The sequence below is a fragment of the Guillardia theta genome (genome assembly GCF_000315625.1).
Source record: "Guillardia theta CCMP2712 unplaced genomic scaffold GUITHscaffold_34, whole genome shotgun sequence".
Classification (NCBI taxonomy): domain Eukaryota; class Cryptophyceae; order Pyrenomonadales; family Geminigeraceae; genus Guillardia; species Guillardia theta.
In genome coordinates, this window is record NW_005434640.1 from 338,011 (window position 1) to 361,485 (window position 23,475).

At 53.3% G+C, this 23,475-nt stretch overlaps 9 protein-coding genes across 9 annotated transcripts; 6 read left to right on the forward strand and 3 right to left on the reverse strand.

Moving 5' to 3' along the window:
• Positions 1–89: 89 nt before the first annotated feature.
• GUITHDRAFT_108501 (hypothetical protein) lies at positions 90–948 on the forward strand (the record flags this gene model as incomplete). The annotated part of the gene is made up of 4 exons (XM_005832548.1): positions 90–218; positions 272–443; positions 500–714; positions 769–948. The coding sequence occupies 4 exons, from the start codon at positions 90–92 to the stop codon at positions 946–948; spliced, it is 696 nt and encodes a 231-aa protein (XP_005832605.1).
• A 663-nt stretch (positions 949–1,611) lies between these two features.
• GUITHDRAFT_138845 (hypothetical protein) lies at positions 1,612–3,289 on the reverse strand (the record flags this gene model as incomplete). The annotated part of the gene is made up of 4 exons (XM_005832549.1): positions 1,612–1,831; positions 1,914–2,538; positions 3,102–3,141; positions 3,227–3,289. The coding sequence occupies 4 exons, from the start codon at positions 3,287–3,289 to the stop codon at positions 1,612–1,614; spliced, it is 948 nt and encodes a 315-aa protein (XP_005832606.1).
• A 235-nt stretch (positions 3,290–3,524) lies between these two features.
• Positions 3,525–7,580, forward strand: GUITHDRAFT_138846 (hypothetical protein; the record flags this gene model as incomplete). The annotated part of the gene is given in 16 exon segments (XM_005832550.1): positions 3,525–3,570; positions 3,602–3,667; positions 3,721–3,883; positions 3,935–4,077; positions 4,126–4,220; positions 4,389–4,441; positions 4,495–4,549; positions 4,605–4,691; positions 4,789–6,027; positions 6,243–6,348; positions 6,644–6,720; positions 6,740–6,838; positions 6,897–7,012; positions 7,063–7,144; positions 7,300–7,410; positions 7,467–7,580. 16 exon segments carry the CDS (start codon positions 3,525–3,527, stop codon positions 7,578–7,580), a joined length of 2,652 nt encoding a protein of 883 aa, XP_005832607.1.
• A 1,234-nt stretch (positions 7,581–8,814) lies between these two features.
• On the forward strand, positions 8,815–10,767 carry GUITHDRAFT_163217 (hypothetical protein; the record flags this gene model as incomplete). Its single annotated transcript, XM_005832551.1, has 12 exons — positions 8,815–8,886; positions 9,048–9,086; positions 9,132–9,199; positions 9,284–9,341; positions 9,417–9,467; positions 9,603–9,661; positions 9,823–9,865; positions 9,914–9,995; positions 10,042–10,175; positions 10,363–10,416; positions 10,460–10,549; positions 10,601–10,767. 12 exons carry the CDS (start codon positions 8,815–8,817, stop codon positions 10,676–10,678), a joined length of 828 nt encoding a protein of 275 aa, XP_005832608.1. The 3' UTR covers positions 10,679–10,767.
• Positions 10,768–14,146: 3,379 nt separating this feature from the next.
• On the forward strand, positions 14,147–14,480 carry GUITHDRAFT_49460 (hypothetical protein; the record flags this gene model as incomplete). Its single annotated transcript, XM_005832552.1, has 2 exons — positions 14,147–14,349; positions 14,396–14,480. Coding segments are annotated over 2 exons (288 nt in total), but the record flags the coding sequence as incomplete, so codon positions are not given.
• A 1,224-nt stretch (positions 14,481–15,704) lies between these two features.
• GUITHDRAFT_108506 (hypothetical protein) lies at positions 15,705–17,121 on the reverse strand (the record flags this gene model as incomplete). Its single annotated transcript, XM_005832553.1, has 3 exons — positions 15,705–16,763; positions 16,816–16,911; positions 16,969–17,121. The coding sequence occupies 3 exons, from the start codon at positions 17,119–17,121 to the stop codon at positions 15,705–15,707; spliced, it is 1,308 nt and encodes a 435-aa protein (XP_005832610.1).
• An 844-nt stretch (positions 17,122–17,965) lies between these two features.
• Positions 17,966–18,221, forward strand: GUITHDRAFT_108507 (hypothetical protein; the record flags this gene model as incomplete). The annotated part of the gene is made up of 2 exons (XM_005832554.1): positions 17,966–18,040; positions 18,096–18,221. The coding sequence occupies 2 exons, from the start codon at positions 17,966–17,968 to the stop codon at positions 18,219–18,221; spliced, it is 201 nt and encodes a 66-aa protein (XP_005832611.1).
• A 314-nt stretch (positions 18,222–18,535) lies between these two features.
• GUITHDRAFT_108508 (hypothetical protein) lies at positions 18,536–21,309 on the reverse strand (the record flags this gene model as incomplete). The annotated part of the gene is made up of 6 exons (XM_005832555.1): positions 18,536–18,656; positions 18,717–18,785; positions 18,923–19,290; positions 19,345–19,693; positions 19,739–20,701; positions 20,750–21,309. 6 exons carry the CDS (start codon positions 21,307–21,309, stop codon positions 18,536–18,538), a joined length of 2,430 nt encoding a protein of 809 aa, XP_005832612.1.
• Positions 21,310–21,802: 493 nt separating this feature from the next.
• GUITHDRAFT_108509 (hypothetical protein) lies at positions 21,803–22,719 on the forward strand (the record flags this gene model as incomplete). Its single annotated transcript, XM_005832556.1, has 2 exons — positions 21,803–22,360; positions 22,411–22,719. The coding sequence occupies 2 exons, from the start codon at positions 21,803–21,805 to the stop codon at positions 22,717–22,719; spliced, it is 867 nt and encodes a 288-aa protein (XP_005832613.1).
• Between the last annotated feature and the right edge of the window lie 756 nt (positions 22,720–23,475).

Below are 23,475 nucleotides of genomic sequence, written 5' to 3' on the forward strand. Positions count from 1 at the left end.
TATCAGGCCCAGCCATGATGCTTCCTGCGGGAGCCAGCAGCCATCGCTATGCAGCATCGTGCGTCGGGAGAGAGGGTTGCCGTTTGAGAATGTCGGGATCGCCGAAAGAGACTCCGTTGACGGATGAGGAGTGCGACATCCTCGACCTGCCTCGAGGAACCAAGTTGGTCGGGGAGATGAGTGACATCATGAAGGCAAAGCTCGACGGAAGCAAGACGGTGGGTATGACATGGTGCTGCTTGAATCAGCAATAACAGTAGTGATGATGCAGGGAACTTACGAGAAAACGAACCAACTTAGATACTTTCAAAACGAGAAGTTCCGCAAGGAAAACTATTTTGGCAAGCAGAAACTGGTGGTGAACGCTAAACGCATGGCGGCGAAGGTGCGCAGAGCAGAAATCGAAGCCAGGATGGACGCTGGGTATACGTATGAGCAAGCAGGTAGCAACTCATCTCCTTGATAGCTGCAGCATCCTAACCTTTGCTGTCCCTCTTAGTTGCAGAGGTGGATGCAATCATTCAGGCGTCCAACGAAGGGCTCGAGCCTCCCCCAGTGGCTCCTCCGCAAGGCGCAAAGCCTGTCGATTCGGTGTTGAGAGAACTTTTCGCAACCATCGATCGGGACTCGAGCGGATACATCACAGCCGGAGAGATTGCTTCTGCCTTCACCAAGCTCCGAGGTCAAGATGCGGATCAGAATCAAGTCCTTCAGGTCTGACTCGCCCAGCTATTGTTCGAGCTGTCGTTGAAACTCAAGATGTGGCAGGATACCTATGCGGTCTTGACGGCCATGGACATAGACATGAACGGGTATGTCGACTACGAGGAGTTCAAGGAAGCAGCAGAGCTGTTTGTCGAGACAGCTTCAGGTACACAGCCTGTGAGGAAGCAGAAGCAGGGGATGAGCCAAGCTTTCGGGTGGTTGTCAAACATCTTCAAGAAGTGAACAACACGTTAACACGTTTTCACTTCAGCTCGATGTCTTACGGTATGTAGGGGACCAGAAAATTTTATTTATTCTTGGCAAATTTGCTTGTGGTTGTATTTTTTTTTGACCTACAATGAGGATTGTAAATCGGAAACAAGTATGATGAATTGTGATTGCAATGTTGTATTAGAAGTCGCTTTGAAATCCGTGGCCATTTCGTGCTTGCTCAAGGCCGACACATCGATAGTGGAAGTTGCATGATGGCAGTCAGCCCTATACTGTTGGTCAGCTCTCCTGACTTCTACTAATCCTACCTCATACCATCATCCTGATGTTGATTTTGCATGTTCACGATGCAAAGAATAGTGAGTTAGCCACAGGGATCGGAATTTCTTGTACTGTTTCAGCTTAGTCTGATCGCTGCATCAAAAGCGGGATCGAAACTTAATGTCTCTATCAGTCAAGAGCACGTGACATGTGTATCATTGATCAAACTAGAACCATCCTGTATGCCACGACAAGACTGCGAAGGCAGACAACACAAGAAAGTCGTAAGGAGGACAGCTGTGATTCGAGTTGCTGTTTCTGATGACAAAGCTCTGCACCGATCGTGCAGACTTCTCAGCACTCTTGTCGCATGAGCTGCCTCGTGCTGCCGACTCACAGAGCCACGGTCAGGCTTCAAATGATTTGCAGTATTACACTCCAATGGCAGGCCGCCAGGGCTGCGCTGACTGCTACTATCAGCAGCCCGTGGCTTCGGTGATCAGGGATGTACTCGGCAGCTCCCTGCTGTGAGTGCAGATGGACTCGCCGTCGGAGGCATCCGTTGAGACTCGGTTTGACCCGGGGGACTTTCAACTGCCGTCCCTGGAACTTGCGGCCGCTCTTGAAAGGTGATCTGATTTGTCGCACATGACGGCACCGGTGTATCCACAAAGCTCCGCGCGCACCCGCTCACGTTGCACAGCTGCATCGTACACCTGTCGTTGTCACCGACAGGTGTCTCGTCGCCAATGTATCCGTTCTTACACGCGCAGTCGAAGCATGGTACCGTCCCTGATCCCTTCGTCGCAACTGCAGTGCCTGTCCAAAATGAGGTCAAGAAAGTGTAGCTCTTGTTATCGGATTGCAGCGCCGCGATGATCTCCTCCACCCTGCTCGACCTCACTCCGTCGTACACTCCTCTGCTCACCGACGCGTCTACTGCTCCTGTCCGCCACTCGCACAGCTGGGGGGTCTGGAAGCTGTACTGCAAGGAGGTGTTGGAAAAGTCGATGCTGTAGTCTTTGTTGAGCACGTCGGAGTAAACGAGCTGCCAGCTGGCGGTCGAGTCGTAGTTGGCATTGAGGCAGGTGTAGTACGTGTAAGGCGCCGAGCACCTGAAGGATGGAACATAAGCATACTGGAAGTCATTCGATGATCCAGTGCGGGGGTATGACTGTAGGTAAGTCTCAAGGATCCCAGTGTTGTCTCGTAAGGTCACGGCAGTACCATCATTAGATCTCGATTCATAGAGGACGCCAGGCTGCTGGAACGAGAACACCAAAGCTGGGTTGAAGAATCCGGAGAAGTTGAAAACTTCACATGCCTTCCTGCCAGGACAACCTGCATACCATGTGCCAGGGGCCTGAGAAGGCAGTAGACAAGGAGGAGAAGCCACAAGAAAGGAGGAAAAGGACGGGGAAAGAGAGATCGCAACGCATTGCAGTAGTGCAGTTTTTTCGGTCCCAGCAGTAGCCCGGCAGACTCGGAGAGGTCAAGGCCTTCCTGTCCTTCGCTGCTATCTTTGTCCTCAGTGCGCACAGTTAAGTGAAGGCATACTGAGCCAAGTTTGGGTCGGACCGTACCGTCCGGCGGACTCAGTCCGATATACCGTCAGCCTCCCGGAGGCTCGGATCCGATCGGACCGGCGGAGTCGGATCCGGTGACTGCTTTCCGTTTCTATCCGTTACATTTTAGCTGTACGACGTTTCATTGCCGTTGTGGAATGGTGGGGGCGGCGGGATGGAGGAGCGACGCGTAGAGGATGATCTTGCATGGGCACGAGGAGGTGAGGGAGGGCTGCCTGACGTTGTTCATCGACCATTGCTCTCTCTCTCCTGCCCTCTCCCGCTCTCCTGCTCTCTCCCGCTCTCCTGCTCTCTCCTCTCTTCTGAAGCCAAGCTGACTTTGATTGGGTAAGGACTTGTTGAAGTGGAGCTGTAAGTTCTGCAGAATCGGGACAGGGATCAACAGCACACACAAGTATTCTCATACGCCTCTTACACCCCTTCATGCCTTGCAACTCTTACACCTTCCTCTTCTCGTGCATCTCTTGCACCTTTCTCTCAAAGTTTTCTGACACCTCCCCTCCCATGTCCGGACTGATCTTCACTTCCCTCAACAGATGTCAAGTCCTCGTGAGCCCATCATCCTTGACCATCAAATGGTGGTCGGGACCTATGCAGAGAGAAAGGAAATTTTTAGCCAAGAACATTTTGCGTGCCAGGTGCTGCCGAATTTTTGTGTGTCATGTTGTTGACTGTTGCGAAGCTCGTTTGAAGAGGACAAGTTCAGAGTGATCGTGCACATCTTGACCACCCCAGACTCCAATGGAGAATCAGGTGAAGAAATTGCTTGCGGGTCGGGAATTTGAAGGTGAGCTGAGCGGCGGCTCAACTCATGACAGAGTACAAGCAATATGAGGTTCACAGCTTCTCAACTCCAGACGGCATCGAAACTTTCTCAGCGGCTGGTCAGTTTGAAGCATGGCTCCTGTCATCCCCTTGACTGATGTCTCGTTTGCAGTGAACGCCGTGGCCTTTTCAGCAAGAGGAATCAGCGGCAAATGCCTTGTTTTCATCAACCCCATCTCTGGGACCAGGAGTGGGCCGAAGCGGTTCCGCCTCGTCGAGCCCTTGTTCAAGCTTGTGGGTGTGGAGTGCAACGTAGTTGTCACGACACATCACGGGTATGCGGCAGCCCCGTTCACTTGAAGCATTCTGATCTTGTTTCCTGTTAGCCACGCATCCGAGATCGTGTCGAAGGTGGACATCGACCAATACTCGGCGATCATCAGCGTGAGTGGAGATGGGACGCTGAACGAGATCTTCACTGCTTTGATCTCCCGACATGATGGCGCGAAAGCGATCTTGAAACCTGTCGGTGAGAGCCGGGGACCTGAAGGATCGGCAACTTGCTGATGCCTTGCAGGGATCATTCCTGCCGGCTCTGAAGGGACTTTGGCTAAGATCTCCACCTTCTTCAACTCCTATGCAGCTGCGTACATCATCCTGAAATGCCACGAGGTCTCCCTTGTCCCAATTGTCCTCCTGCTGAATCTACCCCTCTGCTACTTCAGCTTTACAACCTTGACTAAACCTGTACTTTGTTTCATCCCTTGCCCTCGATCCTCCATTTTCTCCTCTGCCTCCCTTACTCCCTTCTGTCTCTTGTTGTGAAGTCTCCTGTTACAGATCCGGCCATTGGATGTGTTGCGGATTGTGCAGCAGGATATCACGATGTTTAGGTTGGTTGCTGATGGAGCAGATATCAACGGTTCTGCCTTGACTTGATCAGCAGTGTCTGTGGGGTTGGATGGGGCATCCCAGGGAAAGTTGCAGAAGAATCCGAAAATGTGAGCTGATGAGGTGATTGCGACCCGTTTTCTCTTTGACTGGTTCCAACTGCAGTTGAGGAGCACGTATGGGCGCTCTCGCTATGCAGTCAGCGCAATCAAGGAAATAATCGCGTGGAAAGGCTGCAAGGGAACGCTAGAGGTGAGAAGGAGGGAGGGAGAGGAAGGAGGAGAAGGAGGAGGAGCAGGGAGAAGGGAACGTGACGAAAGTAGATGTGGAAACTGAGTTGCGGTGGCAGGTGCTGCCAGCAAGGGAGAGGCCTCTTTGTACCTGCGGGCCGAACTGCCTCCGATGTCGGTCAGGAGCAGCGATAGCGGCGAAGATGGCCCAGGAGGAGGAAGTGGATCCGTATCAGGGAGGGATCAAGATTGCGGATGGGATGTCAATGTCGAAGCTGGTGGCCCGGATCCCCAAGTCGGACTGCGCTAAGGGGAAGAAGGAGGAGAGAGAGGAGGCGACTGAAGAAGCCTCTCCGACTCTAGAGTGCAGCATGTTCGAGGACACTCGTGCCGAGGGCAGCGAGGCTGTGAAGGATGGCAGCCCTGTGCTGAAGCGAGAGGAAGAAGCAAAGTGGTCAAAGTCTGTTGAAATTTTGGCCTCGAGGGAGATCTCGGGACAGTCTGAGAGCGATGGCCGCGAGCAAGTCGTACAGGACGAGCAGAAGACTGAACAAGAATCACAAGCCGCTCAATCGAAAGAGGCGAGACCTCCAACGTTGCAGGTTACAGAGAAGGAAACTGTTGTCCTACCTCGTGAAGATGAATCTGGGGCGGAGCAGGAACCGCAGCCGCAGCCGCAGCCGCAGCCGCAGCCGCAGCCGGAGAAGGAAGACGAGCACGAGCACGAGCACGAGCACGAGCACGAGCACGAGCACGAGCACGAGCACGAGCACGAGCACGAGCACGAGCACGAGCACGAGCACGAGCACGAGCAGGAGACGGAGACGGAGCTGAAAGAAGAGCAGGAGCAGGATCTGGTGCGAGATGAGGGACAGGAGCAAAGGCAAGACGAAGGAGGCGAACAGTTGCCTAAGCGGGAGGATGGACTGCACGCGGATGGGGAAGAGGTCGAGAATCGGGACGACGAGACGAAGACGAACGGGGAGCAGGGGGAGGCCTCAAAAGCTCGCGAGGGCGATGGAGGATCGCAAGACCCGCAGGAGGCTGGTGAGAGATCAGGAGGAGCGCAGAAGAGCGATAACGAGCACGAGGGAGTGGCGAGCTCAGAAAAGGGGCAGGAGGAGGTCGGGGGAACAGAAGCTGGCGTCCGCTCTCACGTGGCAGGGGAGGAGGTCGGTGTTGATAGCAGCGGGCTGGGGAAGGGGCAGAGATTTGAAGATTGCATCTCGCCCGAGAATAGCGTGACGCACTTGATGGGGGTGGAGGATGAAAACTCTTCGGAGGATGTCAAGATCGAGTACGGGGTTTGCGTGGTCTGCGGGACAGAATTTTCAATTTTCCTCGAGTCTGTTCCACAGGTGAGATTGCAGTCATGATGGGGAAGGGATGAGGAAGTTTATTATCGTGTGGAGGAGCTGTCTAGTGAAGACATTGGCTGTTTGCGATGCTGATGCTGATGCCGATGCTGATGCTGATGCCGATGCTGATGCTGATGCTGATGCTCATACTGGCTCTTGCAATTGATTCTTCTCTTTGCTGCTCCTTATCTCTTCCTCATGCGTGTTACGACCAGCCTTGTCCGCGTTGTGGTCGACGAAGACGAAAGTCGGACGAGTTTCGAAAGTTTGAAGGAAAAGAGTACGACTTTTTTGCGACAGCAAACAATGAAACCGGGGAAGGTAAAGAGCGAATATAAGTTCGTGTAGCAACAGCAGTAGCATCAACCTTGGAGTAGTAGTAGGAGGAGGTGGTGGTGGCGGTGGTGGTGGCTGTGGCTGTAGCTGTGGCTGTAGGTCGGCTGCTCTCAGGGAGGGATACAAGGACAGGATGGGTAGGAAGAGTTTTCTCCATGCTGACACAGAAGTTTTCTATTCAGCATCATCAGGGCTTGTAAGCATCAAAGGAGGAGTCATTGCGGTGCCTCTTTTTCCTCCTCCTCCTCCTCCTCCTCCTCCTCCTGACTCTTCCTCGCAGATCCGACGGGCGTCTCAGGAATCCGAAATGGAGGAGGCGAGAGAGAAGACGGTTGGAGCTCGAGGATGGGGAGAACGGTGCTAACAGGACGAGCAGGTGGTGGAGCTGGACTACAGCAGGAGGCTCAAGGGACTCAACGACGTGTCGGATCGGGGATCTGCGCTGCTCCACCTGGCAGAGAAGTGGAGGGAGGAGGTGAAGAGGAGAGGAGCGAGGAGCTCCAGGGCCCTGAAGTTGTGCGCAACGCAAGCAGGAGGAGAGCAATGCCAGGAGCGTCTCCCCGCAGATGTCTCCCAGCACCCCGCAAGCTGAGAAGCCCAGGAGGCGAGAGGTCTGGCAGAGGGTCAACGGGACCTTCCTGGCGATCGGGTACCAGGCTTCTCGAGCTCCTGCTCTCCTCTTACCCTGCCCTTTCCCAGCTGCCTCAACACCGAGAAGATCTCAGCTCCCTTCGTCCACCTGTCCGACGGCTGCATGGACGTCATCGCCGTGCCCGGGGGGGTAAGACTGCACCTCCGCCTCCTCCTTCCTCCCCTTTCCCTTCCCCCCTTCCCCTGCTTCCTTTACTCCTCCCCCCCCTCACTTTCCTCCACCCCTCCCGTCTTCCCCTCCCCTCCCCTCCCTCAGCTGAGCGCTAGCTGAGCTCCTTCTGGCAGGTGGGGAGGCTCGACGTGATCCAGATGGGGGCCAAGTTAACTTCGGGGGATCACGTGCGGGACCGTCGGATTTTCCACTGGAAGGCGGTGGAGATGCGATTCTACCCCAGCGTGAGTGGACCCTCCCAGCCTCCTGCCCAGCTGGTTGACATTGACACCCTCCCCAGAGCCCCGAGGACAAGTTCAACGTGGATGGGGAGGTGCTAGACGGGCTGCCGATCGCGATAAGAGTTTTACCCTCCCTTGCACGTTTGATCTGTGCATGCGAGGAAAAGTACTGACCTGACCTGCGATGTGGGGTTGATTCTTTAGGGAGGGGGTGGGGGGGGGGGAGCAGATTTTGAGAAACTTCTCGTGCGTTTCTCCTTCATCGGTGTTTGCGTTAAACCATATGTTTTTTCGGACTTGCACTTCTGAACTCTGGTCAACTACTCCTCCTCCTTATCTCTCTCCTGTCCTCTCCTCTCCTGTCCTCTCCTCTCCTCTCCTCTCCTCTCCTCTCCTCTCCTCTCCTCTCCTCTCCTCTCCTCTCCTCTCCTCTCCTCTCCTCTCCTGTGTGTCGTGACTGAAGTTTCAAGTCTCAAGTTCTCGCGCCGTGTTCCCAGAAAATCTCACCGAAATCTCCTGTGATGCACAGAGGGTAGGGGTAGTGAAAATTTGAATAATTAGTAGGTAGGGTACTGTATACAGGGGTACCATTGTTCAACAAACACCATACGAATGGTGGGTACTTGAATTTACACCCTACCTCATAAATACTGTGAATTTGCAAGGGGTGGTGGTTGGTAACTTGCAAGACAAACATGGTGAAAGAAAATTCGCCATTGCTCCTTCCCCTCCCTCCGCTCTTCCCTACTCCTCCTGCTCCCGCTCGGCCTTACTCCTCTACCAACTCCTCCTCCTGATCCTCCTCCTGATTCTCCTCCTCCTCCTGACTCCGCTCCTGGCCCTGGCACTCCTGTTCTTGCGCTTGGCTCGTGCACCCCAGGGTTCCCTTGCCTCTAGCACACTTTGGTTCTGCTTCTCCTCCCTCGAGTAGCCCATTATCTCCTTCATTGCTCTTCTCTTTCTCTCCCCCCGCTCTTGTCCTCTACATTCACCACCACCTTCCCAATGTCGATCCCTCCCATCCCTTCTGCCCAGTCTGCAAAACATGTCGATACGCGTGTTGCAATCACGGGATCGAAAGGTTGTTGAATGATATCTTGTGGCTTTCAGGATCGTTGCCTTGATGGACAAAACTAAATGCCAAGTTATCAGATGAGAGGAAATTGAAAGCTACTTCCGCGCCTGAGATGCAGTTACTTCAACCCAGCAAATACTCCAGCTCTCAGTGCGTGACCTGTCAAACCGTCCATTGAGATGCCGTCCTCGTCTGCAGCATGTCTACTGGTTGTGTTGTTGTTCTTGGCGGGCATACATGGCTCGCAGCCTTCGCTCACAAACTCCTCGGCCTGTGACAACCATGACGTACAGTCGATGCGGCCGTCTCTTCCCATTTCATGGAACCATACCATGGGGATGTTTTGCATGCCCTACACGTTCCTCAAGAGAATGATCCTTGCGCAGCGACAACTTTCCGTCAAGGTAAATCTCGTGAGCTCACATCCTTCTCTGCCGTCAAGACGATTCATCCGTGCGCTCCCTATCAAGTTCAACCATCTCGCGCGTTTCTGATATCATCTTTTACCTAGCTGATATCACAACATGTTGATAAATTCTCTCTCGCGCTCACACTCCATTGCCAGGGACAGGCTCGCAAGGCTGTTGAGGCTGCAAACAACCTTGTGAGCCAGACTACTCGCACTCTACCCACTTAATGAGAATTCCAGGCGCTGCTGTTGAGTGTAAACGTCAAGATATTCGTGAGAAGCCTCGTCGGTCTTTCTGCTGTCGCCCTGTGAGATCTTCTTTTTCTTCTCTCTTTTCCTCCCCCCCCTCCCTCCCTCCCTCCGCCCCTCCCTCGTCCTCATGCTTCGTTCAGGAGCCCATGCGAGCCGCACGGCCCCGTCCCCTGCTCGTCAGCATTCCTGGCTCTGCGGGTATGAGGCGAAGACCTGTTCAGTGTCTCGCTGCTGCCCTTCCTTCACTCGTGCCCTGACGGGATCCTTTGGAAGGATTTCGTTGCTGATCGTGTCAATTTTGCTTGTTCGAGGATCAGAGCAGAGGTGAGAGGGGAGGAGAGAGAAGGAGGAGGGAGGGCAGGAGAGGGAATCGGAGGAGGGGAATCGGAGGAGAGGCAGAGGGAGGAGGAGGGAGAGGGGAGGTGATCAGAGGGGTTCTGATACCACGACCTCCTGCAGGCTTCTCATCTTGCAAGTCACGTGATCGCCGTGCTGAGCGACGACTCTTTGATCTCAAGGTGCGAAATGAAGGAGGGATCGCTACTCCCCCTGCTCTCCTCCCTTCTTCGTCCTCTATCGTTATTCGCCCTCCTTGCTCTCTCCCTTTCCCTTCCCCCTGCCTCCTTCACTCCATTGCAATGATCTTCTTCGTGTCCGACCCGCTCATCATATTGCCCAGGTCTAAGGCCTTTCTCACATCTCTGGAGAATCGGGAGATACAAGTGATTTGACCTGGTCAAATGACGATGTACACTCAACTACTTGGGCAGGACCTGTTGAGAGCTTGCAGGCCTGACGTCCACCTTTCCTACTTCTCGTCAGTCCAGTTCCTCTCCGCGTGCCCAAGAATAGGTGAAGTCAGCGCGATCGCCTCTCCTGCTGATGTACATCGCCCCAGTGAACCTGTCGGGCATCCACGAAATCGCTCCGTGCAAACCTGAGAACCTGACCTTGAAGGGAAGCACCAACGTCTCCTCCTGCTCCTGCCTCGGCTATGCTGGGCTGAGAATGTTTGTCAAGCTTCTGGTGGAGGTGAATGCTCCCCATCGCTGCCCTCTCTTTGCTCTTCATGCTCCCCTCCCAGCACCTGTCCTTGCCTCTATCCTCCCTCCTGCTTCGAATCATGGATCCTTTCCTTACACTCCCTCATCCCTCGCTTCTTAATAGATTCTGTCCTTTCATTCCCCCTCTCTCCCCTTCCTCCTTCACCGTTATGCAGGAGACTCTGGACGTAAAGTTCAGCGTCTTTGAGGACGAGATCGTTTCCGACCAGGTCCGCGCGGCTGCTCATGGCATCGTTGACCAGCAGCTCCCAGGTGAAGCGCCTGGTGCAGCTCTCGGGCACGGAGACGCAGCATGGACGGGCGGCGATGGCAGCACAGGACTCGCTCTTTCACATCAAGCTGGTGAGATTCCATGTGTTTGGAGACGTGCTGGGAATGACCAGGAGGCGCCAGGGGTTCGACAAGTGGGGGAAAATCTACAAGATCTCCTACTCCATCCAGAGCGTCCAGCATCCGAAAGCCGTTAGCTAAGCCCATGCTCGACTTACATGTCCGTAGCAATTCAATGTATCAGAGTCACGTGCCTGATCTTGGCGTTGCTATTGAAGATTCTTAACTCCATGTCTGTGAAACATCGTGTTGACTGACATAGCAACTTGGTTCAGAAGTATGTCTGCAGCACCGGGCCAAGACTTATACCGCCACACATCATCCACACGTGGCAGGGAAAAGCTTTATGTCCTAGCGAGCAGCAGTAGCCTGCTCTGCTTGTTGTGTTTCAGTGAACGCAACTCCTGATTGTTCTAGTAATTTATCTTGTCCTCGAAGTTGTGTGTGCACGAATGTCGAAACCCCGCGGTTTTCGACATTTCCCTTAGACCTAACGTTTCTCGGGCATTCCAGCCGAAACAATAATTACCTTCCTAAAACTTGTCTGCTTGTGATTTGTGTTTCAGCAAAATGGCTTAGAGCAGACATAGAATCAAAAGCTCGCAGAAGATTCTTCCGTCTGGAATAATCTGACAAGAAGGAAAGCATTGATAATCCCTGTACTTTTCAAGGATTACTTTCAGCAGGTTTTGGAACTCAACAAATTCCATGCGTTGAATTTCGAGATCGTACTTTCCGCATTCATCAGCCCTTGAGCCATCATGCAAGCATTGTTCACAGAAATATTTGTTCCTGTGCTGTTTGACGACCAGCAGGGCTCAAACGATTCGGAATCAGGCTGGAAAGGTGACAGGGGCGAAGGATGGTGGGGGAGGATGTATCAGGTGGAGAAGTCGGTAGCTCCAGAAGCCAAGAGCATACACCGTTGACTGGAAGCACCTTGCTTTCTTTCCAAGGACGTATGATCTCGTTGCTGTGCAGCACGGCACGGAACTGCAAGTGCTTTTAGATTTGAACGAGCTGGTGATTGCAATACACTCGAGAGTGGACAAAGGAGGCAACTTCATCGTACACGAGGTACTGCATCGAGGCACTGCTGCCCTTGGGACGATGACTTGAGATTTAGGGATCTGATCACCTGCTCAAGCAGCAATTGCAGTTGAGTCAAGATCACTGTTCAAGAGAAGTGTTGAACCGCTGAGACTCTGAGTCACAAGCCTGACTGGGTGAGGCTCACGGCCGCCCGGCCCGCTCCCGCCGGCCCGGATGATACTATGATATCGCCGTGGGGACGATTCAATGATTTGCTTGGAAACTTCCGGGCCTACTACCTCGGAGTCGTGACGGTCACGGCGGCCGGCCGCCGTGACCGTCAGATACCGGTGGGATATAGTACCGTACAGTAGACTTCTTTACTCAAAGTTAAGTTAAAATCAGTACGAGGACAATCAGGAGAGTCGAGGACCGTACTCGGGCCCGGGGTCGGAGACTCCGAGTGAGGGTGTAATATGCTGGTTACGTTGAAGGTCAGACAATGTGCTGAAGTTTGATCTGAAAATTTAAAATTAGACAGTGGCTTTTAGAGGTTGCAACATGTTAGCTTTGATGATGCCTTCTGGAACACTAGGCTGCAGGTAATCAACTTTCAAGTAGGTGAGCTTTCAGTTGAAGAGAATGGCCTGTAGTAAAATGCCTCTATTCTGTTAACTTGAGTTCGAACGTCGCAAATACGCAACGATTGGATTTTAATTTTGCACATCTTGCATGTGAACATGTTGACATATAAACGAGCCCTGCCACTGTCAACTTTCCGGCAAGAACTGATCAGTTTTGAAAACGACACCCCAAATTTGCAAGGCTGAATTGGTCGACGTCAACGTCTTTGAAATCACATTGTGTTTGACATTTCAGTTCAATTGAACTGTTCTCGTTCCGAGTCTGCTCGCTTTGACTTTCAAAGTTTATACAGAGACTTCAGGACAACACGCCACTATTTCCATACCTTCCAGGCTAACCGAAATATTTTCCAAATACAGTCCATGTATTTGAATTTGTTTTTCAATACCATGCCTGAAAAACTGGAAATCCCCCATTATTACTTTCAAATTATTATTGGGTTCTCCCCCCCAGCTAGTCCTGATCCCCTAATAAGACAGCATCTCTGCAGCACCCCTCCTGGTCACATCATTTTTGCCCTCCTACGTATCATTTCCCGTTTCATCACCCTACCCCTGCTCCCCTGCACAACCTGCTGGCAATACGGCAAGTCCGTACCCACCCCCTCCCACCGGTGCTTTTGTGAAATCTTATGTTTTTGTGAGCTTTAAAAAGAATATTTATATTTAAAATACACTTCTTTAGTAGATCCCGGCAGCTGGTGATCTCACCCTACCCCCTACACTACCACCCACCATATCGGTCTAGAGCACTCAACAGATACCCAAGTTCCTCCCCAGTACCCGTACTTTTGTACTTTTTAACTCCTAGGCAGGTAGGGTACAAAACCCTTTCTTGTACCCACTACCTGCCCTCTTCGGACCACCCACACCCTGATTGGCGGATCCTCCTACCCTCAATGTCCAGCTAGCACATGCTTCGATCACCGGTACTTCTTCTCTAATTTTGCTAGTATTCAGGGGGTACCTTAACAACTTATTCACCCACCCCCCTTTCAAGACCTGACCGTGACAAGCTACCCAACCCCAGCCACCTCTGAATAAACCCACCCCATAAGACCAGTGTTTTTGATGGAATCAGTACGGGTACTATCACGTTATTGTTTTTGTAACCCCCTTGTTCCCAATCGTTTTCTACCCCTACCCCCTTCTCTAGAACGCACACTCTCTACCTTACCGGACTGCTCTCCACACGCCCAGCACCCTTGACCCACCCTTGGTACCCTTCCTCAACCTCGGGCCCCGTCCTCGCGTGTCCCCCGATCTCCCTCCCCACGTCCATTCTTCTCAAGCTCGCCCTTCTTCCTCTCGTTTCTTTCCTCCTTGTTCTTCTCGTTCGATGAATCTTTACTCGTCAGTGTGTGATCACTGGCCGACTTGCGCCGCGATATGCCTGCCTGTTTCCTATCAAGTCTTGCTCTGCCCTTCCTCGACTCATCACACATCCCCTTCTATTCGCTTTCGTTCCATTCTGTCAAATTTCTGCCCTGCTCTGCTCTGCTCTATTCGACATCAAACCTTACCATTTCTCGCTTCTCTCACCTCCTCTTGATTTTGCTCCTTTCCTGCTTATCAAACTGTCGCAGCACTTTTCATTATCGTTTGTGGTTTTACCCACTTTCTAGTTTTGTCTTTCCTTCTGCTCACTCGTTGGGATTTCCTTTTCTCCATCAACTTTCTTGCCCTTCATTTGCAGGACGTGAATTCCATTTGTGTGAAGACCCTCATTGTTTCTGTCTTGAGAGTCGAGTAGAGGGAGAAAGCTTTCGTGCGACATCTTCATCAGGTTCTGATCCTGCTGTCCAGGTTGGATATCAAGTCATTGAATCGCTGAGCAAGGAAGATCAAGATGTGTGACAGCGATGATGGCTGTCTGCTGCAAACCTTGGGGCATCGCGACAAGCACATGAAGCCATCAGCTCCTCTCCGACGACCCTGGACTCCAGAAGAGGACGCGAAGCTCAAAGCGCTTGTCTCTAGGCTGGGAAACTGGGACTGGTGCATGATATCAAGCGTGATGGAGGGCAGATCAGGGAAGCAGTGCCGCGAGCGGTACAAGAATCACGTCAGCGAGAAGATCAACAAGGGGCCATGGACAAAAGAAGAGGATAAAATCATCATGGAAGCCCAAGCAAGGTCAGGATCTTCTATACCTCAGCTCCCCCTCACTTGCTGTGCGCAGATTGGGAAATAAATGGACGGCAATTGCGAAATTGCTCCCTGGAAGAACAGACAACTCGATCAAGAACCGATGGAATTCAGCCCTGTCTTTGACTGCCGTGTCTAAGAAGGAAGTCACTGTCAAGAGGAGCAAACGTGATGCAGAGCAAATCAATGAGCGGGCAGATAAAAAGGCCATTGAGAACAAGCAGCGGGAAGCAGATCTAAGGCGTGCCGCAGTGGACAAGAGGTAATGAGACAGCTAGGATGTCCTGTTGATATCCTGACCTTACACAACAGGCTTGCTGCGGTAGTCACTGATTTTCTGCACACTCCTCTCTTCGTAGAGTCGCACACACATCATTTCCTCGTTCTCCACAGGCTGCTTTCAGGTTATGAACCCTCGGAGATGAAGCGTCGAACAGGGCAAAAAATCACAAGCAAAAGAAGGAATGAAACACCCAAGAGAGCATACAAGGACTTCGAGCTGGCAGATGATGACTGCGACAAGGTCTGTGATGACAGCTCAGCCTCAGAAAGTTCCTCTGTTGATCCGACTTCTCCAACCACATCAACGAACAACGAGTTCCAGTTGCTTCCAGTCATTGTCAAGAAAGAGCCTGGCGATACAGATAGGGAAGAAGCTTCAATCCTTGCCAGGCAACGACAAAAGCCCTGCAAGAGGCCGAGATTGATGACTCCTTATGTCAACATGGATTTTTCGCTCCGAGACTGCCTGGCTCAGACCAAGGTCCAGGTACGGGAAATGATCTCACTGTCCCGTTGTGTCGGCTGACATTGGGAACTTTTCAGAAACAAGGTCGCAAGACGAACCAGCGAGTGCAGAAGAAGAATGATAGAAAGTTCAGGGCGCCGAAGTCAATGCCCTCAACAGACTCACCAAGTGAACAGGCTGATAGTGAGGACGGGTTGCCAGAGATTGTGTTTGAGAAAGACACGCCTTTTCAGACGAGCTCCCCTGAGCTTCAGTTTAAGCAAGACTTTGAAGATCCTTTCGCGAATGTCGACGACAACACCTTTTGCATGAGGCTTTTCGAAGATGACGCTATTTGCGAGTATCAAAACCACAAGACATTGCAGCTACTTGGGAAGCCTTCCCAGATGGACTTGTCCAAGCTCTACTGCCGCGAGCTCCCGAACCTCGACGAGCATGTGATCTCAGAAAGTCCGCAGGAGGTTTCTTACCTCAGGATGATCAGTGATGAACTTGCTAACATATAAGCATCTTCCATCTGATGTTGTAATAACGTGTATTAAAAGTAATAGGCTTTAAGTTGGACTTTGGATTGTTGAGGGAGAAATGATGAGAATCAGATGTGAAGAAGGTTGCCGAAGGGTGACTCGAGCAAAGAAGCGACAAATGAGCTCCCAGCTACCCTTCCTCTGCCTTCGATGTCTGCATTTTTGAAGACGTCATGGAACCTGTACTTCCATTCAGCAAACTTGACGTGCATCTCGTTCTTGATGCTCCTTCGAACGCTTTCCTTGATCGTTGTCTTGATCTTGCCTTCAGTTGCAGACCAAAACTCGGGCCATGAGATGTGACTGCCTGCGTAGTCAATGGCAGCAACAGTCTTGATAACATAGTCATCCAAGGAAGAGAGAATATGCACGAGTTGCTGCACTTCCATCTTCTCCTGTTCATCTCCGTACAGATGAAAGATCCTCATGATCTGCGTCTTGGTCTGCGAGTACAAGTCTCGACAGCGACCTTCAAACACTGCTTTCATCTCCGGCTTGATTTCTCTCCTCACAGATCGCTCGATCTTTGCCCACCAATCCTCCCACTCGATGACGGTCTGAGAGTCCGGAACCAGGAGCTGTTGGAACTCCTCGCTCCGGATGAAGTATTGACCCAGCATGCGATCGAGCATCTTCATTGCAGAGTCCGAGGAGGCTGACTCAGACTCGTCGCCGCTACTCTCCCAGCAGTTGTCATTCATCTGCAGCCCTAGGCTCTGGTCTAGATGATTCACGTGAGGAGGAGAAGATTCGGTCTGAGCTGCGGGGATTCCATTGGTGGGAAGCTTGCTCGGATTCTGAACTGTCGAGTGCAAACTAGCGGTGGAATCAGCTTCGTTGGTTTGTGCCTGAGATCGCTGCAGCATCACTTCGTTGGAGAGCGAAGTTGCTTCGTAGAAGAAAAATGACGATCTCTTGGCGACGGGCTTGGTATCAGCCTCGGGCAGCATGTCAAGTCTGCGATGTCCGGGTACGGTGCGATGCGAATACTCCGACATCGTCCTGCTCGGTCCTCGAGAATGGTTCTGCAAGGATTCCGATGACTGAAGTCCGTATGCGTAGCTCAGGTATGGAGACGAGTAGGGGGTGTCAGCCGGCTCATGGCTGTACCTCTGCAAGGAATTTCTCTTTGATTTCACAGTCAACATCATCATGAGCAACTAACACTCTCCTGCTCACCTGCATGCTGTTCACCTTGTCGGCATAGCGGCCTTCGTCCTGAGGAGAGTACTCGGACAGGAGTCTCTCTACCCTCCAGTCTTCCATCTCAAGTGCCTGCAGCAGAACATTTCAGATCACTTGGTTGTACAAACAAACATCACACTCCTCCACCTGCAAGGATTCTTCCAGAATGCGCAAGCGGGTGCTGCTAACCAATCCATCGCTGGCATGTTGTCGATGGACAGCTGGGGGGAGGCGAGCGGTAAGTGGTGGAAAGCGATCAAGACTGCGCTCAGGAGGAGGCACACGATCGAGTGGCAGCATGATCCAAGTGTTTCCAAGAGAAATAATGCGCTGAGACTGATTTCTGGATGTCCACTTATGTCGGATTCTGTTTTCTTTGCGACGTTGCTGAGATGTTGTTCAACCTTCCACGAGATATTGGCAAGCGAACCTGCAGGCACAAAGGTCCTGACTTAAGAGATATGCTCTACTTTGATTAGCTCCCTCCTTATTTCATATCCTACTTCCGCATCCTCTGCTCTCCTCGTGAGTCTCTTCTCCCTTCCTCTTCTCCCCGTCCTGCCATCTCCACGTTTTTCCAACCCGATTTCTCCAGGCTGGATGGAGGCTAGTAGGCCCGCGATCTGCCCAGCCCCCAACCCCCCTCGTGAAGACATTTGATCCTACCCTACCCTATTTCATACCGTAATGCAACCTCAAAAATGATATGATTTTGACCCGTCCCATCACTACCCCACCCCCAGAGAAGGCTGCCAATGAATGCCCGACAATGAAACCGGCGGATGAGCAGCTTTTTAACATTAATTCTGACAAAATAACGTTACCGGCGTCCGGGCGCGCGCCGAGTGTCTGAGTGGCCGCTGATGACTCGGATCGTGCCCGTGCCCGGCGTGGGGCCCCCGCGCCCGCCGACCGGGCCCGGGCCCCGGGCCCGGGGGGATCGGACCGGGAGACTCTCGTCACGGGACACTGGTCCCACTGGTATCTTGATAGCTAGTCAAACTGAGAGAAGAGTCGGAGAGGAACGACTGTCCAAGGACCGTGAGAGGATGTTCGCTCTCTTCCGACGAGCGCAGGTACTAGCGTTGAAGGCTTAAGTTTGATCGGACAAGTGCTGCTCGATGACTTGCCAGTGTCACTTCAGATGTTGGACGACTGGGTGCCCGCTGGTGACAACTGCGATCAACCAGACGAGCGGGAGCATGGGGGGCGCCTCGAGGTGCCAGGCTTCACTGACTTGCCGCTGCCTATCAACCTGACTCGGATGCTCGCAGAGCCTGGGAGTGAACGTGGACGGATGGTGGGGACCAACCAACTACTGGTTCGATGCTTGCCTCAACAACCGCCCTGGGGACGCGCCCCTGGATGTGGATGCGACTCCTCCAGTAGCATCGAGTTGAATGTCGTCGAGCAGACTCAGTGAGATCGAGTGACAGGAGGCTCGTAAGGAGTATGTTACATCAATCGTAAAGTAGAGGTGCTCGCAGAGTATCCGGGCTCCCCTTCCTTGCCCTTGAGCTTGAACTCGCTTTCGAGGCTCTTGGATTGCTGCCGTCGTTGTCCACGTGCTCTAAGAGCTGCAAGACACGGGTTGATCAGCTCGATGTCGCTCATGCCATCTGTTACCCTTCTTAGCTGACGTTGGAGCAGATCAGGGAGATGGTGTATCATCATTCTTGTGGAGATGACGATCTCCTGTTAGAAATGTCGCAAGTCAGTCCTGGTGCCCGCAAGTCCAAGATGTCTCTGCCTCCATCTCCGTATGATGCATCCTTCTCAGCATCGGCATCGAGTGGCTCTTGTCCGTCTCGAAGAGGAACGCGCGGCCTGGGAGCCTGCGGTGCCAGTCAGGGGAGGAGGAGAGAGTCGTCGAGACGAATGCTCTTCGTCCTGACCTGAGCGCGGGCTGTATCGGCCCGCATGCGAAGATCTCGTGCTTGCTCTTGAGGGCATCATGACCCTCCCTTGGAGAAGGTCAGCGACATAGGGTAGGTAGGTTGTCCAAGGTTCGCCACCTTGATGAAGGATCGTAGAAAAAGTAGGACAGCAGGGAGGGGTTGACGCCTGACACCCACCGCCATGGCCCCAAGAACCACAAAACCTTGGTTGGCTGTCAGGCAAGCTTGCACAGAGGTCCTTCAGGTCGGTAACCTGCCACTTGGGTCGTCTGCAGAGGATCAGCAGCTCCAGCGCCCTGGTGCGTAACAGCTGCAGGCTCCGCAGAGACATTCGAGAGATCATGTCCTCGCCAACTGCGATCTTCGTGGCGCTCAGGGCGAGCGAAGGGGCGAAAGGAGGAGCTACCGTCGTGATGAAGGGCTCGCAGCTCTCTGCGGCGGACCGGGAGAGCACAGGAGGGCAGGAGAGAGCGAAGCACTCCATGTCTTGATACACTGGGAGCTCCTCGGACCGGAGCATCAGAGACAGGATGCTCGCAACCCCTGCTCCAAGCGAGTGCCCAACAACAACCTGCGACGTCTTCTAGTCACGAGCTGCCTCACAGCGCTAGTCAGAGTCTATCACCAGCCGGAAACCGCGGCAGGAGGGGATCTCGATCCCGCTCTTGACGAGTTCATGTGAAACGTGGTCTTCGGAGAGGAGGAGGGGGAGGAAGTTGGAGTCATGCAGGAGGTTCCTGAGCCTCTCCGCCGCCTGCACCATCCCAGCATGGCCGTAGGGCCCGTTCGACTCGAACTCAACCTGCTCATCAGCCAGCTCTTCCCCACCTCGATGCTCGGCCCCCAACCTGAGAACTCCTTGCACAAACTCTCTGACTCGGGCAGGCAGGAGGCAGCAGTGTGCTGTGCCATCGGTCAGCGTGTCGGAGATGGAAAAGGTTCCTCTGATCGCAAGGACCACCGACTTGAGCGTCCTGCAACCACTCAGTCACTCAGGGTACAACACGCGAGACACTGACAAGTCTGCCACAAGGAAGAAGGCAGGACTGAAGGCATCGGCCGGCGCCTCAAGAATGATGTGGTAGTCTCTTTCCTGTGCCTCCCGCTCCAGAGCTTTCTTGTCCACCCATCCATCCCCAGATGACCTCGACAAGCACGTGCAGCACAGAATGTTCTGAAGGATCCAGCAGAACCCATCGCAGCAGTTTGAGCAGCATCGCCATACTTGAAGCATCATTCCATAACATGCGATCGCATACGGGATGTACAGCTCCGCTCTCCTCAAGATCTCTATCGCTGTCTCATGCCTACCAGCATCCACATCCTCGCTCTGCCTGCTTGGCGGCTCTCGTGATGATGGCTGAATCGCTTCAGGAAGCTCTGCTGGGGACCTCGACATGTCAGGGGCAGAGACTGTCGCCGATGGCTCGTTGGATCCTTGACTTTGCGAGTCGCCTGCCGACGAGTTTGACCCGAGCGCGATGCTGCTGACAGTCGCAGTCATGAGAGCGGAAAGGAAACCGGGGGAGTCGAAGGAATGCAGACTTATATCTCCGGCATTCGCTGAGTGATGCTCCTCCACTTCTCCATCGACCGAATCTCCTCCAGTGATCCCCTCAGTTTCTGCTCCTGCCTGCGATGAAAAACTATCCTCACTTACACCCTCCTCGATCTTCGAACGGTTGTCAACGTCTTCATGGTGATCGAGCAGGGTCGCTGGGCCTACGTGTTTGTTGTTCTCATCCTTGTGCGCGCTGCTCTCTGTCCTCTCGAACTGACCGTAGATGTCGTCGAGACATGAAGTATCGCTCACTGTTGACCACAAGTTGAGAAGCAGCAGCGCGGCGAAGATGTCGGAAGGCACCAAGTCCAATCCAGCGAACCAGGACGAGAGCGACTTGACGAGAGACCGGAGGGCGATCTCACGATCGTCTTCCCTCGGCATCAGGCAACAGAGAAAGTTGCACCTCCTCTCCCAGTGCCTGATGAAAGCAGAAGCATCAGCGGCGAGGAGTGAGAGAAAGTGCTACCTGTGCAGCTTGTCGATGTCAGCCACATCGACATGGCCAGAAAGATCGAAGGCGAACAAGACGCCAGCACACATCCATCCTATGGTGGCTATCGATATCCAGACTATCATGCGCAAGAATGCTTCTCCCTCACGCTCATGCTCCGGCGAGTCGCCCTTGCACTCCAAACTTGGGGACAGGAAGACGATCGCGGCCCATGCCGTCCAGGCAGCTTCGAGGAGCGAGACGAGGACATGCACGAGCACGAGAGTGCTGACGGGCCTTCTCGATCGCTCTTCCATGATCCTGCCCTTGGAGGAGGAGATAGCGATGAGAGCCTCGAGGAAGCATGTCGCGCCCATGAGGAGGATGATGCCGTACACGTAGAGATCGATGCATCGCTCCACAAAGACGGCAGGGCACCAGTCTGAGGAGCACGAGATGTCCCCTGACAGGGTGTAGTGGAAAGCTATCAGGGTGCCGAGCAAACAGGCGCGGAGGAAGGAACCAATGGCTGCTGGGAGAACGAGATCGTCGCTCCCGACAAGCCATGCCCGACCAAGTAGCCTCAAGGCAGGCATGCATGCATCAACGTCGTCCTGAGCACAAGTCTGCGCAAGTTTTGCACACGGGTCTGATCTCCTGCTCAATCTCTCAGCGAGTGAACTTGAACAGTCCTAGGCCGCTCGCTACCTTCTACACTGCCTCTGCCTCTCCTCCTCTCCTCCTCTCTCCTCCTCTCCTTCCCTCTCCTTCCCTCTCCTTCCCTCTCCTTCCCTCTCTCCTCTCCCCACAACACTCCACTCCATCTCCCCGCTCACCTTCATTCCAATCTACACCCTCAGGGTTTTCGGTCCTCAACGTACTGGTAACGGTTTGGTAGCTGTGGCGGAGTGGAATGGAGAAGAACGAGAGGAGAGAAGGAGAGGCAGAGAGGTTGGAGGAGAGAGGAGAGGAGGAAGGAGAGGAGGAGAGCATGAGATAGTATGGAGGACTGACAGGAGGAGGGCGCTCAAACATTCCTTTTGCTGTCTATTCTCGCAACCACGAGGGAGCATAGATCCAGTCCGCCTCATGATGCCGCATCGCAAGGGTGCCGAGGACTCGCTCGAGGACTCGCTGGATGCAGACATGGCTGAGTATGTTCACAATCGGAGCATCTCGGTCGATTGGAAGGAGCGTTACGAGTCGATCAGACATGACATGGCGGACGACGCGGACTCGCGGACTGGCAGCAATCTGAAAGCTCTGGAGCGCATGTACTCCAGCAGCAAGAACGGCCCGAGAAAGAGGCCAGCAGTCCGACCATGGGTCCTCGGCAGCACTCGAGGATCAGACTCGAGGAACGACGAGGAGTCGCCAGGTGGGGAGGACGTGGACGAGCACGAGATGCGGATCAGGATGGCGACGATCAAAGGGACTCTGTCGAAGCTGGAGGAAGAAGTTTCCAAGTTGGAAGCGAGGAAGCGGGAGAGACACGATGCGGCACTGAGGATGTTCGAGATCATCGCCAGGAAGCGGGAGGTCGCCATGAAATCCATTGCCGAGGCGAGGCAGCGCGTGGAGGAGGTGAAGGCCCTGCTGAACGCGAAGCACGAGACGAGCGAGTATCTCAAGGCTGGGATAGAGAAGGTACTGTGATCGCGTGCTGAGTGAGAGAAGTGACTTGCGCTCGCTCACAGCTCAGGTTGGTCAACGTCAAGAACCACCAGGAGCTGACCGAGCTTTGGGAGACAGTGTCCAACTACCAGCTCAAGTACGAGGTTCAGCAGGAGAACACGTACAGGTCCAAGGACCTGCTGATGCTCGTCAGGAAGATGAGGATTTCAAAGTTTCACAACCGGCTACAGGCTGTCAAGGACGCTGCGCTGAGCTCGATCGTGCGGGTGCTCGAGCTGCCCTTCTGGATGCGCCTCATTCTCTGTGTGATCTGGGCGATCCTACTCAACATTATCTGGGCCAAGGGCCGGAGGGTGGGAGCAGAGCGATAGCAGCCACATCGGGTGTAATCATGTAGCGACTCTAGCTCTAGCTCTAGCTCTAGCACGTGAGTACTCGAGTGTACTCGAGTGTTTACATGTCGTTGAATCGTATGTAAAGTAGGCTTTCGTAGGACAGCAACTCAGATTCAGACTTCTCCCACAGGCTTCATTGATGGTATCGCGACATGGAGCGAGTGGGTGGATCTGTGCTTGTCTAACCAGAGGATGCCATGTTGATCCCCTTGCTTCTACCACAGAAGCTGATGCCCTCTTGACCGAGCACATTTCCTCGTTCCTTCGCCATCTTGACGTCGTGGGGCAGTCCATCCGAGGGAAGCAGCAGCAGCAGCGGGCAGAGGACGAACCAGAAGGCAGAGAGGGAAGAGAAGCCCCCAAAACCACCACCCCAGCAGCATTGCAGCTTTAAAAAGCAGCAGGATTAAGAGCAGGAGCCCAGCTGGGGCATAAGAGACAGATCAGTTGAGGGAATATTGAAATGCAAAGAGGAAACCAACATGAAGTCAAGTATTCATCATCACAAGATCACTGAAAATATTTCAATTCATTTCAAATCATCGACATCTTCGTCGTCTCCTCTTGTTCCACTGGATGTTGAGAGCAAGCCCTGCTCATCCTCTCGTTCCAGACATCTCCCATGTCTGCTCTAGCAGAGTTGCGCTTGTCCCTTTGCTCGTTCAAACCTCTCGATGCGTAAGGCTGTACGCAACTTGTTTGAAAGTCTCCACTAGCTGCAGGCCCTCGAAC